Source organism: Mobula hypostoma, chromosome 12, assembly GCF_963921235.1.
Source record: "Mobula hypostoma chromosome 12, sMobHyp1.1, whole genome shotgun sequence".
In the NCBI taxonomy this organism is placed as follows: Eukaryota; Metazoa; Chordata; class Chondrichthyes; order Myliobatiformes; family Myliobatidae; genus Mobula; species Mobula hypostoma.
In genome coordinates this window covers 13,545,441-13,560,951 of record NC_086108.1, presented here as the reverse complement: position 1 = coordinate 13,560,951, position 15,511 = coordinate 13,545,441, and the positions used below count along the sequence as shown (strand labels likewise).

Below are 15,511 nucleotides of genomic sequence, written 5' to 3'. Positions count from 1 at the left end.
CTTGAGTATCATGTGCAGTTTTATTCTCCTTAATTGAGGAAGATGCTTTTGCTATGGTGGAAGATCAGGCAAGGTTCAAAGACTGATTCCTGCAATGGCACAGGTGACGTATGAAAGCACATTGTGATGATGTTTAGAAGAGTTTAGGAAACTGAAGTACGGTAACACACTGGAGATCCTGGTTCAATTCTAATCTCCATTGTATGAGTTTTGCATGCGTTCCCTGTGACTGCCAAGAATTTCCTTCCATATCATAAAATTGCCCGATGTTTGTGGGTGGCTGGTAAACTCTGAAGGTTGGAGGATTTTATTTAGTGAAAATGTGGAGAAAATAAAATGTGATGTATTTTTTTTGTTCGATTGCTTAAATGGATTGTGGTCGTTATAGGCTTGGTGGGCCAAAAGACCTGTTTCTGTGTTTCATGTCTCTATAATTCATTGAAACTGTACAGGCAAAATGCAGGAAGGATACCCCTAAAGATGTTTGAAGTAAATTTATTATGAAAGTCCACATATATCATCATACACTACCCTGAGATGCATTTTCTTACCCCGGATCACAGTAAAACAAAGAAATACAATAGAATCAATGTAAAACTACACACAAAAACTAACAGACAACCAATATGCAAAAGAAGACAAAATGTGCAAATACAAGAAATAAATAATACTGAGAACGTGAGTTGTAGAGTCCTTGAAAGTGACTCCATTGGTTGTGGAATCAGTTGTGAATGAAATTATCCATGCTAGTTCAGGAGCCTAATGGTTGAAGGGTAATATCTGTTACTGAACCTGGTGATGTGAGCCCTAAATTCCTGTACCTCCTTCCCAATGGCAGTAGTGTGAAAAGAGCATAACTTGGATGGTGGGGGTCCTTGATGACTAGTGTTGCTTTCTTTTGACAACACCCTTTGTACACACTCAATAGTGGGGGAGGATTTTTCTTTAGACTGAGCTTTTTCTATTACTTTTTGTCAGCTTTTTTATTCTTGGACATTGGTGTTTCCATACGAGACTGTGATATAACCAGTCAGGATGCTCTCCACTGTGGAACTTTGTAATCAGAAGTTGTTGCCTAAACGTATAGGATAAGCCACTTTGGACTGAGAACCATAGAACATTACAGCACAGAAACAGGCCTTTTGGCCCTTGGCTGTGCCAAACCATCTTTCTGCCTAGTCCCACTGACCTGCACCTGGACCGTATCCCTCCAAGCACCTCTCATCTGTCCAAGTTTTTCTTAAATGTTAAAAGTGAGCCCACATTTACCACTTCATCTGGCAGCTTATTCCACACTCCCACCACTCTCTGTGTAAAGAAGCTCTCCTTAATGTTCCCTTTAAACTTTTTCCCCTTCACCCTTAACCCATAACCCATGTCCTCTGGTTTTTTTCTCCCCTTGCCTCAGTGGAAAAAGCCTGCTTGCATTCACTCTATCTATACCCATCACAATTTTATATACCTCTATCAAATCGCCCCTCATTCTTCTACGGTCCAGGGAATAAAGTCCTAACCTATTCAACCTTTCTCTGTAACTCAGTTTCTCAAGTCCCAGCAACATCCTTGTAAACCTTCTCTGCACTCTTTCAACCTTATTAATACCTTTTCTGTAATTTGGTGCCAAAACTGCACACAATACCCCAAATTCTGCCTCACCAATGCCTTATACAACCTCACCATAACATTCCAACTCTTATACTCAGTACTTTGATTTATAAAGGCCAATGTACCAAAAGCTCTCTTTACAACCCTATCTACATGTGACGCCCACTTTTAGGGAATTTTGTATCTGTTTTCCCAGATCCCTCTGTTCTGCTGCACTCCTCAGTGCCTTATCATTAACCCTGTATGTTCTACCTTGGTTTGTCCTTCCAACGTGCAATACCTCACACTTCTCTGTAATAAACTCCATCTGCCATTTTTCAGCCCATTTTTCCAGCTGGTCCAAATCCCTCTGCAAGCTTTGAAAACCTTCCTCACTGTCCACTACACCTCCAATCTTTGTATCATCAGCAAATTTGCTGATCCAATTTACCACATTATCATCCAGATCATTGATATGGATGACAAATAACAATGGACCCAGCACTGATCCCTGTAGCACACCACTAGTCACAGGCCTCCACTCTGAGAAGCGATTCTCTACTACCACTCTTTGGCTTCTTCCATCGAGCCAATGTCTAATCCAATTTACCACCTCTCCATGTCTACCTAGCGACTGAATTTTCCTAACTAACCTCCCATATGGGACCTTGTCAAAGACCTTACTGAAGTCCATGTTGACAACATCCACTGCCTTCCCTTCATCCACTTTCCCGGTAGCCTCCTCAATAAAACTCCAATAGATTGGTTAAACATGACCTACCACGCACAAAGCCATGTTGACTCTCCCTAATAAATCCCTGTCTGTCCAAATACTTGTAGATCCTTCCAAACTTACCGGCCTTTAATCTCCCCGATTACTTTTAGAGCCTTTTTTAAATAACGGAACAACATGAGCTGTCCTCCGGCACCTCACCCGTAGATACCGACATTTTAAATATATCTGCCAGGGCCCCTGCAATTGCAACGCTTAGTCTCTCTTCAAGGTCCGAGGGAATACCCTGTCAGGTCCTGGGGATTTATCTACTCTGATTTGCTGCAAGCACCTCCTCCTCCTCAATCTGTATAGGTTCCATGACCTCACTACTTGTTTACCTTATTTCCATTGACTCCATTCCAGTTTCCTTAGTAAATACAGACGCAAAAAAACCATTTAAGATCTCCCCCATTTCTTTTGGTTCCATACATAGCCGACCACTGATCTTCAAGAGGACCAATTTTATCCCTTACTATCCTTTTGCTCTTAATATACCTGTAGAAGGTCTTTGGATTATCCTTCACCTTGACTGCCAAAGCAACCTCATGTCTTCTTTCTTTTTAAATCTTTTTATTAATTTTCAGAATTATAAACACAATAACAACGTTGATACAAAGAGATTGGAATAATCTTAATAAACATACAAAAAAGATTTTAAGTAACATAGGTATAATAGACTTCCAAACTCATAATGAAATTAGTCAAAGAAAATGTCTTCTTTTAGCCCTCCTGATTTCTTTCATAAGTATTTTTTTTGCACTTTTTATACTCCTCGAGCACCTTATTTGCTCCCTGTTTCGTATACAGGGAAACAGGAAGTGAAATTTTTTCAACTAAAGTCTAGAAGACATGTAGAATTCTCTACCACAGAAGAGTATCGAGACAAATTCTATTAGTATGTACATGAAGGAGTTGGATATGGTTCACATGATTCAGGAGATTAAGGGATAGAACATAGATCGGTACAGCATAGTACAGGCCGATGGCCTACAATGTTGTATCAACCTTTTAGCCCTCTCCAGGATCTGTCTTCCTTCCCAATAGCCCTCTATTTTTCTTTCATCCTGAGAGGCTCTTAAATGTTCCTCATGTATCTGCCTCTACCATCATCCATAGCAGTGTGTTCCATGCAGTTACTACACTCTGTATAAGAAAAGAAAAATTACCTCTGACATCCCTCCTATTCTTTGCTCCAATCACCTTAAAATAATTGCCTCACATTTTAGCCATTGCTGTCCTGAGATAAAATGCTGGCTGTTTACTCTTTTCTATCGTCTTATATACCCCTATCAAGTCACCTCTCATCCTCCTTCACTCCAACGAGGAACAATCCTGACTCACTCAATGTTTCATCATAAAACATGTTCTCTAATCTAGGCAGCATCCTGGTGAACCTCCTCTGAACCCTTCTAAAACTTCATCATCCTTCCTTTGATGAGGCAACCAGAAGTGAGCACAATACTCCAAGCGTGGTCTAACCAGAGTTTTATAGAGCTGCAGCATTATCTCGTAGCTGCTGAACTTAATCCCAGTCTTATGACGTACACCTTCCTAAACACCCTATCAACCTGCACAGGATATGGAAAGAAAATTGGATGATCCACAATGATCAGATTGAATGATAGAGCAGGTTCAAAGGGTTAAACAACCTACTTAGTCCTGACGAAGGGTCTCGGCCTGAAACGTCAACTGTACCTCTTCCTAGAGATGCTGCCTGGCCTGCTGCGTTCACCAGCAACTTTGAGGTGTGTTGCTTGAATTTCCAGCATCTGCAGAATTCCTGTTGTTAGCCTACTTTTTCTATTCTTTTTGTGTTTCCCTTCCTCCCCACCCCCCACAAACAAGAGAAAATCTGCAAATGCTGGAAACCCGAGCAACATGCACAAAATGTTGGAGGAACTCAGCAGGCCAGGCAGCATCTATGGGGCAAAAAATAACTACAGTCGATGTTTTGAGCTGAAACCCTATGGCAGGACTGGAGAAAAAAAGCTGAGGCGATTTGAAAGGTGGGGGGAGGGGAGAAAGAAAAATGCCAGGCAATAGGTGGAACTTGGGGGTGGGGGGTGGATGAAGCAAAGAGCTAGGAAGTTGATTAGTGAAAGAGACAGAGGAAAGAGCAGAAAGAAAAAAAGGGGAGGAGTGGAAGAGCAACAGAGGGAGGCAGTGGGTGGGCAGGGAGATAACATGAGAGAGGGACAAGGAGATGGGAAATAGTGAAGGGCGGGGGAGGCATTACTGGAAGTATGAGAAGTTGATGTTCATGCCATCAGGTTAGAGGTTATCCAAACAGAATATAAGGTATTGTTCTAACAACCTAAGTGTGGCTTTATCCTGACAATGGAGAAGACAATGGGTGGACATATGGAATGGGAAGTGGAATTAAAATGGGTGGCTGCTGGGAGATCCTGCTTGTTGTAGCGGATGGAGGATAGATGCTCGGCGAAGCCTGCTGAGTTCCTCCAGCATTTTGTGTGTGTTGCTCCCCATCCCCCATTTCTGTTTCAAATTCACAGATCAGTTCACACAGAGCAGGTGTTGACCCATCATGATCCTTGGAAGATGATCGTACTATTTTTCATTGGTTGCTGACATGGAGTGTTTCTTTACAGGTCGACAGATAGTCAATTGAAGCTGTGGAATGTGAACAGACCACACTGTCTGCGGTCATTTAAAGGCCACATCAATGAAAAGAACTTTGTGGGTTTAGCATCTAATGGAGATTATATCGCCTGTGGTAAGTGGCTGACTTTAGTACTGATTGTATAGGCCTGAATTTGTATTGGCTATGGGTGAAAGAGAGTGTTTTTTCTGAGCAAACCCTCAACGTTAGTTCAACATTTCTCCCTATTAGGCGGCATTGGTGAAAACAAAGAGACAATTACAGCCAGTAAATGTTGAGCACCACACACAAAATGCTGGAGGAGTTCAGCAGGTCAGGCAGTGTCAATGGAAATTAAACAGTTAATGTTTTGGACCAAGACCCTTCATCAGGATTGAAAAGGAAAGGGGGAAGATGCCAGATTAAGAAGGTGGGGGGAGGGAAAGGAGGACAAGCTAGAAGGTGATAGATGTGTAGGGAGTAGGAATAGATTAAGAAGCTGGGAGGTAATAGGTGGGAAAGGTAAAAGTCTGGAGAGAAGGAATCTGATAGGAGAGGAGAGTGGACCATAGGAGAATGGGAAAGAGGAGGTACACCAGTGGGAGGTGATAGGCTGGTGAGGAGAAGAAGTTAGAGGCCAGAGCAGGAAATTGAGAGGGAAGGAGGGGTGAGAAATTTCTGGAAATCTGAGAAATGGATGTTCCATTAAGTTGGAGGCAACCTAGACAGAATATGACATGTTGCTCCTCCAGCTTGCGAGTGGCCTCATCATGACAAAAGATGAGGCTATGGGCCAACATAAAGGAATGGGAATGGGGATAGGAACTAAAATGGTTGGCCACTAGGTAATACTGCTTTTTGCAGGTGGAACGGAGGTGCTTGACAAATTGGTCCCCCAATGTAAGTCTGGTCTCACCAGTGTTAGAGGACAGATGGACAAGGGAATCTTTGGACTAGAGGGGAGGGACGAATGGACAATGGAATCATGGAGGACGCAATCTCTGTGGGAAACGTAGAATGGGTAGGAGGTAAAGATGTGTTTGGTGGTTGGGCCCCATTCAAGATGGGAAAAGTTGCAGAGTTGGATGTGGAGGCTCGTGGGGTTAGTAGGTGACGACAAAGGAACTCTTTTACGGTGGCAGGAAAGTGGAGTGAGTGCAGATGTCCAGGAAATGGAGGAGATGCAGGAGTGCATCAATAGTGGAGGAAGGGAAACTGTTCTTTGAAAGAGGACACCCCTGATGTCCTGGAAAGGAAAGTTTCATCCTGGGAACAGCTGCAGTGGAGACAAAGGAACTGAGAAAAGGGAAATAGCATTTTTACAGAAGACGGGGTGGAAAGATAGAGATATAGTCAAGATAAATGTGGATATGACATTTTTCTTGGAAATAAGATTTTATACCCTGCATCTAAATTATCTGCTGATCAGGTCATGATTATTGATCATATTTGAAATTAAATAATATTTATTAAAAGAGATCTCTAGGAATTAACAGCACCACCTAAAGTGTAATTTGATCATTTTAATCTCTCTGAAAAGTAAGTTAAAGTAAATGCAGTGATAATAATGAGAAGTAACTTGGAAAAGTTAGAGAAAAATTGCTTTGGGAAATGTACAGGTGAGAACTCTACCACAGGGATGGTAGTGTAAAGTTCTCTGATTCTGATGAAAAATTATTTATTTGGAAAAATGCCCAAGAAAATCCATGAAAGCAAAATTAGATTAAATGGAGGAAGTTTTAAAGGATGTGATCAACTTGAAAAGTGATTTTAAGGACAATTTTTAGAAGCTAAGATTATGTGAGAATTCCAAGATTCCTGTGAGGAGTATAGGTAACATATTCATACTTCATTTAGTGTTCCTGCCTCATAGCTCCAGGGACCTAGATGCAGTCCTGATCTGGGGTACCACTTGTGCGGAATTTCCATGTTGTCCCTCAGACCACTTGAGTCTCCACAGTCTGTAGATAAGTGGTAAAGGAATGAGAGGGAAATCCTATGAGAAAGAGATCTGTTGTGTGGTTGTATGGAACTGAGAAAGTAAATAGGACTGTGTGTTTTTTTTCTCTCTCTTTCTTTGCATCCACTGCAATTTATTCATGTTGAGCAGCCCTGCCAGTTTCTGTATTAGCTGCTGTTCTTGCTAGTCAACTGTAGATTTTTTCCCATTCTGAAATCTTGAGGGATATTAATGATGGATTGTGTTAAATAATGCATTTTGAGAGTGTGGCTTTAACCTTGCTTCTTATTTCAGGAAGTGAAAATAATTCTCTCTACCTCTACTACAAGGGGCTCTCAAAAACACTGCTTACCTTTAAATTTGACACAGTTAAAAGTGTTTTGGACAAAGACAAAAAGGAAGATGATACCAATGAATTTGTCAGTGCTGTGTGTTGGAGAGCATTACCAGATGGGGTAAGTGGTGATATATTTAGTGTAATAAAGAGTTATTACAGCCAGTGTAAAGGTGATTGTATACATGGTGAATGCTGGAGGCTGTTTTATTTGAAGTAAATAATGCTGGACTCATTGCAGTATGCAGAACGATCATTTTCATTCCATTTCTCTGATGTCAAACAAAAAAGCCTGAAACATACAGACCATCATGTAGCTTCTTGTGGGGAAGAAGCTGTGCTAATGTTTCAAGTGAATGATTTTTCAGGTGGCACGTTCTCTCTTTTGACCACATGAGCTTCTTCCAGGTGTTCTAGTTTCCTCCCATATTCCAAAGACATTTGGGTTAGTAGGTTAATTGGTTACAATTTAGTAGCACAGAATCATGGGGCTGCTGTATCTCTAAATAAGTGGATAATCATCTGCATTATTTTGTGTTTTAGATCTGACATATTTACTTTTTCCCTATTTTCTTGTAAATTATTCTACAAATGCCTATTCAGTCCTCCTCAATACTTCTTAATATCTTTAGGTCATACTTATTCTGAAGTTATAACAATTTCTTGAATTTCCCTGATTCTTTTATTCTTCACCATCGATCTTGTCCCTGATCCTTGAAGTAATCACTGTTATACAATCCAAACCTAATAAAGAATTTTACATCGAATCCTCACTTTTTAGCTTTCAAGAGAACAATTGAGCTTCTCCACCTTGTAACCTTGTAAATTGATCCACAAAAGCAAGTATTTTCTGAAACCTCTATCATTTAGACCTTTTGCAATCAGATGAGTGCAATAAAGGCAACAACGCTTACCTCGTGGTGCTTGCTCAGCTAAAAATGTATTCTTCAGCGTAGGCTATACTCTAATCTAATTTTCTGGATTAGGTTTGACATTTTGTAAACAGTCAAGTTATGCCACTTGAATATCTACATTTCTGACATCTTCTCAGAAAGGTGGACTTTTGACGTGCTGTTCCTTGGCTGTTTCCAAATGAAAGGGTACCTAATTCAGTAAATTGCCACCACTTAAGGATATTGTCAATAGTCCCATAAAAAAGCATTTTTCTCAACAATGCCCTGTATGCTTTCTGAACCACTCAGCTCCAGGTTTCATTCTTACAAAGTTCCAAACGTGGGCAATTTTAGTAAAACCTAAGAGTTGAGATGGGATGTACACCAAAGTCTGTTTGTCTGGCAAGTTTCAGAGTGAAACTGACGATGGGAACAAGAGGAAAATGTTTCACTCAGTGAATCTGCAACATAAGCAAAAAAGCAAGCTTTGCGTAAGGTAAAATTTGGAGAATGGTCAGGTATGAGCTGAAAGTTGAATATCGTTTGGACTTCACAAATGGCAGCACGATCACTTTGACCTTGAGTACCTTAGTTCAGCCCCACCCTTTCTTTACCAATCACTGGCATTAGTATTTCTGAATACCCAGGGTCAACATCCTGGTGTTAGCAGTGGCCAGAAACTTAACCAGGCTTCAACCGAAGTATTATCACAGCAGTTGAGAGGCTGTTTTTCCTGTAATGAGAAAATAAGAATAGGCTAATTGAATTGACAATTTCTTAGTAAAAATCTTTACGTTATATCTCTGTCTGAATGTGCAATGTGAAAATTATAGTAATTTGTGGTAAATAGTATATACAGTAAGATATACAACAGAGCAGTCAGTATAGCTTAGAAATGACTTAAGGATTGAAGGGCGCCCTTTCAGAACAGAAATGCGAAGAAATTTTTTTAGTCAGAGGGTGGTGAATCTATGGAATTTGTTGCCATGGGCAGCAGTGGAGGCCAAGTCATTGGGTGTATTTAAGGTAGAGATTGATAGGTATCTGAGTAGCCAGGGCATCAAAGGTTATGGTGAGAAGGCAGGGGAGTGGGACTAAATAGGAGAAAATGGATCAGCTCATGATAAAATGGCAGAGCAGACTCGATGGGCCGAATGGCCTACTTCTGCTCCTTTGTCTTATGGTCTAAATACAGTTGTGTCAGTGTGAATTAATTAATCTGATGGCCTGGTGGAAGAAGCTGTCCTGGAGCCTGTTGGTCCTGGCTTTAATGCTGTGGTACCGTTTCCCAGATGGTAGCAACGTGCCCTTCTTACACACCTGTCGCTGTAAATGTCCAGAACAGTAGGAAGTTCACGTCCACAGATGCTCTGGGCTGCCTGCACCACTCTCTGCAGTGTCCTGCGATTGAGGAAAGTACTGTTCCCATACCAGACAATGATGCAGCTAGTCAGGATGCTCTCAATTGTGCCCCTGTAGAAAGTCCTTAGGATTTGGGGACTCATGCTGAACTTCTTCAACCGTCTGAGGTGAAAGAGGCACTGTTGTGCTTTTTTCACTGCACAGCTGGTATGTACAGACCAAGTGAGTTCCTTGGTGATGTATATACCGAGGAACTTGAAGCTGTTCATCCTCTCAACCCCAGATCTATTGATATCAATAGGGGGTAGTCTGTCTCCATTCCTCCTGTAGTCCACAGCCAGCTCCTTTGTTTTTTTGACGTTGAGGGAGAGGTTGTTTTCTTGAGGCTACTGTGTCAGGGTGATGACTTCGTCTCTGTCGGCTGCCTCATTATTATTTGAGATAAGGCCAATCAGTGTAGTATCATCTGCAAATTTAATTAGCAGATTGGAGCTGTGGGTGGTGACACAGTCATGGGTATACAGAGAGTAAAGGAGGGGGCTTAGGACACAGCCCTAGGGGGCTCCTGTGTTGAGGGGCAGAGGTGATGGAGACCACTCTTACCACCTGCCGGCGAACTGACAGGAAGTCCAGGATCCAGCTGCAGAAGGCAGAGTGAAGGGCCGAGGTCTTTGAGCTTCTTGTCAAGCCTGGAGGGAATTATAGTGTTGAATGCTTAACTGTAATAGAACAGCATTCTCACACAAGTATCCCTCCTCTCCAGGTGTGTAAGGACAGTGTGTAAAGCTATGGCTATTGCGTCATCTGTCGATCAGTTGTGTTGGTAGGTGAATTGTAGGGTGTCCAGTGTGGGTGGTAGCATGCTGCAGATATAGTCCTTGACCAGCCTCTCAAAGCATTTGCTTATTATTGAAGTGAGTGCGACAGGACACCAGTCGTCCAGACAAGTTATTTTGGTCTTTTCAGGTACAGGGATGATGGTAGATGTTTTGAAGCAGGAGAGCACTTTACATGGGGAGAGGGAGAGACTTAAAAATGTCTGCAATCACGCCAGTCAGTTGTGTCGTGCACACTTGAGAACCCACCCTGGGATGCTGTGCAGTCCCGCAGCCTTGCAGCTGTCCACTCATTGGAAACACCTGCATACTTCAGGCTCAGAGATGACCAAGGTGCAGGTCACATTGGGGCTCAGTGTTGGCGACATCGAAACGAGCGTAAAAAAGATTTAGCTCATCTGTGAGAGAGGCAGTGATGTTGGCAGTACCACTGCATTTAGCTTTAAAGTTTGCGATGGTGTGCAGGCCTTGCCATAAGCTGTTGTTTGAGACTTGTGTTGGATCTTGTCCCTGTATTATTGTTTTGCTACCTTGATTGACCTTCTGTAGATCGTCGCTGCATTTCTTGAGTGCCTGGTGGTTACCGAAGGCGAAAGCTGTCTCGCGCAGCGAGTGCAGGCATTAAACTGTTGATCCAGGGTTCTGGTTTGGATAAGAAAAGGACAGATTTGTTCATTGTACTGCAGTGAGTACCACCACAGGCCAACATCAGGCAGGCACTGGACAAGCTGAGCAAACGTGACCAGCAGGCACAAAACTGCACACTCTGATGCATCCCTAACATTGCAGGAGATTTCAACCTGGTCAGCTTGAAGAAATTTTGAATAACTACCACCAATATATCACCTGTTGAACCACAGAAACCAGCACACTTGACCACTACTGTACCACCAAGAAAAATGCTTACCATGCCATACCCCACCCACACTTTGGAAAGTCCGATCACCTGCCTGTACTCTTATTCCCAGCTTATAGGAAGAGACTAAGACTATAGCACCAGTGGTGAGGACCAAGAAGGAATGCTTAAGGGAGACAGAGGAGTGGTACAGGAATGCTTTGAGTCAGTGGACTGGACAACTTTCAGGGATTTATCTTTGAATCTGAATGGATATGTCACTGACGACTTCAAAGCCTGTGTGGACAAGTGTGTGCATTTGAGAACATACCAGACATGCCCAAACTAAAAGCCATGGATGAACTAGGAGATTCTTAGTCTGCTGAGGGCTAGATCTATGGCATCAAGACCAGTGATCCAGAACTATGCAAGAAGTCCAGGTCTGACCTGTGGAAGGCTATTTCAAGGGTGAAAAAACAACTTTGATTGAGGTTAGAGGCAGAATCAGATGCACATCAGCTTTGGCAGGGTTGGCAGGCCATTGCTTAAAATCATAAATGGCTGTTATGCTTCACTCCCAGTTAGTTTAATACTTTTATGCACACTTTGAAAGGGAGAATAAAACTACACCTATGCAAATCCCTGCAGCATCTGATGACTGTCTGATTTAGCTTGGAGACTGATGTCAGAACATCTTTCAAGAGAATAAATCCTCATAAGGCCCTAATAGTATACCTGATAGGGCTCTGAAAACCTGCTCCAACCAACAGGCAGAAGTGTTCAAAGATATCTTCAATCTCTCTCTGCTACAGTCAGAGGTTCTCATCTGTTTCAATGATACCAGTACCCAGGATGAGCTACCTCCTTGGATACCGCCCAGTGGCACTCATATCTACTGTGATGAAGTGCAGTGAGAGTTTAGTCATGGCTAGAATCAACTATTGCCTAAGCAATAATATGGACATGCTGCAATGTGCCTATCATCAGAATAGATCTACAGTGGCTGAAATCTCACTTGCTCTCCACTCAGCCTTGGATCACCTAGATAATAGTAATACCCATGCCAGACTGTAGTTTATTAATTGCAGCTCAGTGTTCAACTCAATCATTCCCTCAGTTCTAATCAACAAGTTCCAAAACCTGACCCTCTGCATCTGGATCCTCAATCACCGGGAGGCCACAGTCTGTACAGTTCGGAAATAACATCTCGCAGACATTCAACACTGGCACACCTCAAGGATGCATTCTTGGTCCATTACTCTTTAAGCATCCATGATTTTGTGGCTAGGCACAGCTCAAATGCCATCTATGTATTTGCTGATGACACAACTATGTTGGCAGAATTTCAGGTGGTGACGAGGCATACAGAAGTAAGGTAAATCAGCTGGTTGAGTGGTGTTGCAGCAGCAGCTTTATAATCAATGTCAGTAAGACCAAGGAAGGGGAAGTCAAGGGAATATGCATGAGTCCTCCTGGGAGGATCGGAAATGGAAAGGGTGAGCAGTTTCAAGTTCCTGGCTGTCAACATCTGTGAAGATCTATCCTGGACCGAACATATCCAATTACAAAGAAGGTGTGACGGGCTGTATTTCATTAGGAGTTTGAGGAGAATTGGTATGTCACCAAATTCACTTGCAAATTTCTATAAAGGTACCATTCTAACTGTCTGGTATGGAGAGCCACTGCACAGTATCAGAAAGGGCTGGTGAGGGTTGTAAATTCAGCCAGCTCCATCTTGGACACTAGAATCTCCATCACCTGAGTCCTGCCTTTTTCTCATTGCTACCATCAAGGTAGTGGTACAGGAGCCTGAAAACACAAACTCAATCTTTCAGGAACAGCTTTTTTCCCTCTTCCATCATACTTCTGAATGGACAGTGAACCCTTGAACACTACCTCACTATTTAGTTTTCCCCTCTCTTTTTGCACTGTATTTATTTATATATATTTTGTAGGTTTTATTATGTATTGCAATGTATTGCTGCAAAACAATAAATTTCACAACATATGTCAGTGTTATTAAACCTGATTCTGATGGAGTGAAAGGTTAGCTAAGTGTTAGTACATTTGGAAGCATTCATGCTGTATGTTATCTGCATGATGGCGATTGGTGAAACAATTTCTTTAGATTGAAAGATTGCTGATCTTGAGGACACACAATGTTTGGTTCAGATGATGCCCATCCCCTGGGTTATACAAAATACTGTTTCAGTGAATGGAATGGGTGCACACTTCAATGTAAGAAATTCAGAATGCTTTTTTGAATGGGCAGCGGATGAAAATCGGCTTGGCAGTTCAGGACCAGCCCCTGGGCTTTTAACACCAGTTGCCTACGAAGTGGGCACATGCATATTTGCACTTCAGAATAGAGGGTACTCTGGTTCACGAAGAAGTACAATTAGTGAATTGGAATTTTGTCAATGAATAATTGTAGTTTATGATTACATGGAGATTCAGATTTATTTTATTATTATAATCTTTGTTCCTGTTTTAAGCATTTTTTTTTACTCAACAGGAATCGAATGTCTTAATAGCTGCTAACAGCCAAGGCACAATAAAGGTGAGCAAAGAACGTAAAGTGTAAAAGCAACTTCAAAGTTGCAATATATTCATGTTTAGAATGAGCATCCCATGGACCGTTATCTCATGCTTAAATCCAAATTGCAGTGAATCTGTGTTTACTGTCAGAGCAGGTTAGAATGAGGCACTGCCTTTAATGGGGGAGCAGTGAACATTCAACCAGTTCGATCCCGAGGAGTGCAGTTTTTGTATTTTGGGTGCGCTTATTTCATTTTAGTCCAGATTGAGAGGTCTTTGCTTCTGTTTTTCTGTTATTCTTTTCCTCAGGTACAGTCATGAATTAACCTGTTACATTGTTTCCAGGTGCTGGAATTGGTATGAATGGAGATGACTTTGGTGGTAGCTTCCAAGTTCTACCATGAAGATAAGTTCCTTGGGATTGATGCAAACCTTTGGCAGGCAACCTACCATCCTTTTCACAATCCTTCAACACCAGCAACAGTTGCAAATGCCAGGACTATGTGACTGTAAATGCTCCTCATAGATCAGGAGAATGAGATGTGAGGTTGAAGTATTCCTGACCAATCTTTTCATAAACTGAAATCCCCGAAGAGTAAGGAACTCGTATTTTCAATGGATGTGGTCTGTGTATAACTGCAATGATTTACATTCTGTCTTGTGTATCACAGATTATTACAAATAACCGGAGTGCAATTGGATTACAATGAGCAAGACTAGAGAGAAAAAACTAGGCCATTCCATTTCAGTTATTTAAGCTCTGCCAAGGTAACCTGACTCAATTTTTGTCTGGAGGCTCTGATCCTTGGTAAATAGGTTTAAAGTCGTTGATTTTAACCTGATATGATTTTGGTTTGGACAGTCACCAAACAGTGCTCTCTTTCCTTGTGTTGGACAAATACATTCTTTACTGATACCAGCTGTACAGTGAGAAATAATGAAAGCATTTGAGTAACTGTGATTCTGTGGACTCCGCCACTGGTCTCGTGTAGTGTTTTATTTGACTAAATTAAGACAAAATACTACAAAGGTAGCTTTATAAATTCCAGGATGGCAGCACACTTGTTTCATGGGGGCAGGTCTGGCTGTTTGTGTAGCATTATGTGTGGGAATAGAAAGGTGTAAATGGGGGCACTTTTCACAGTGATCAGAGATTTGAGGGTGCATGAAGCAGGTTCTCAGTTATGGAGGGCAATTAGACTGCATTGCTTTGTGACTGTCCCATTTAATTAATTGTTACCCGGTCAGGCTGTGGATTGGCCTTCATTGACATTCAGGTTGAAAAAAATATATTGACCTTTCAACACTTGTCATGTTTACCTAGCTTTGTGAGCAAATCTTTGTCACAGTCTGATTTTAATTCTTCTTTGAGTTTCAGTTAATTCTTGTCAAAAGGTAGTTGCTTGTGATGGAGTATTGAAAATATTTTCATCTATCAAGTTGAACACTATAACTCAGTCACAACATTTTTGTACATTTTCCACTCATAATTGGTTTCTAATTGTCTAACCATCATTAAAATATTTTTCAAGTTGTGCTGTCTGGATGATGGATTTTTCTTGTTCTGATTTTAAACTGACATTGCACTTGATGCAACCTTGCCAGGGCCAACAATACTTGTATGTATTTAAACGCAAACAACAGGAATTCTGCAGATGCTGGAAATTCAAGCAACATACATCAAAGTTGCTGGTGAACGCAGCAGGCCAAGCAGCATCTATAGGAAGAGGTGCAGTCGACGTTTCAGGCCGAGACCCTTCGTCAGGATGTTGATGTATGTATTTGTTCTGTTTGA

The 15,511-nt window shown here is 41.7% G+C and overlaps 1 protein-coding gene across 2 annotated transcripts in view; it reads left to right on the top strand.

The window, feature by feature from the left end:
• cop1 (COP1 E3 ubiquitin ligase) overlaps nucleotides 1-15,304 on the top strand; it is a 159,611-nt gene extending 144,307 nt beyond the window's left edge. Inside the window, exons 17-20 of one of the 2 annotated variants that reach the window (XM_063063631.1) lie at nucleotides 4,969-5,093; nucleotides 7,213-7,373; nucleotides 13,694-13,738; nucleotides 14,062-15,304. In XM_063063631.1, the coding sequence (XP_062919701.1) occupies nucleotides 4,969-5,093; nucleotides 7,213-7,373; nucleotides 13,694-13,738; nucleotides 14,062-14,079 (349 nt within the window). In that variant the 3' untranslated portion in view covers nucleotides 14,080-15,304. The remainder of the gene's footprint in view (nucleotides 1-4,968; nucleotides 5,094-7,212; nucleotides 7,374-13,693; nucleotides 13,739-14,061) is intronic. The other variant, XM_063063630.1, reaches the window with a different exon arrangement.
• The last annotated feature ends 207 nt before the right edge of the window (nucleotides 15,305-15,511 follow it).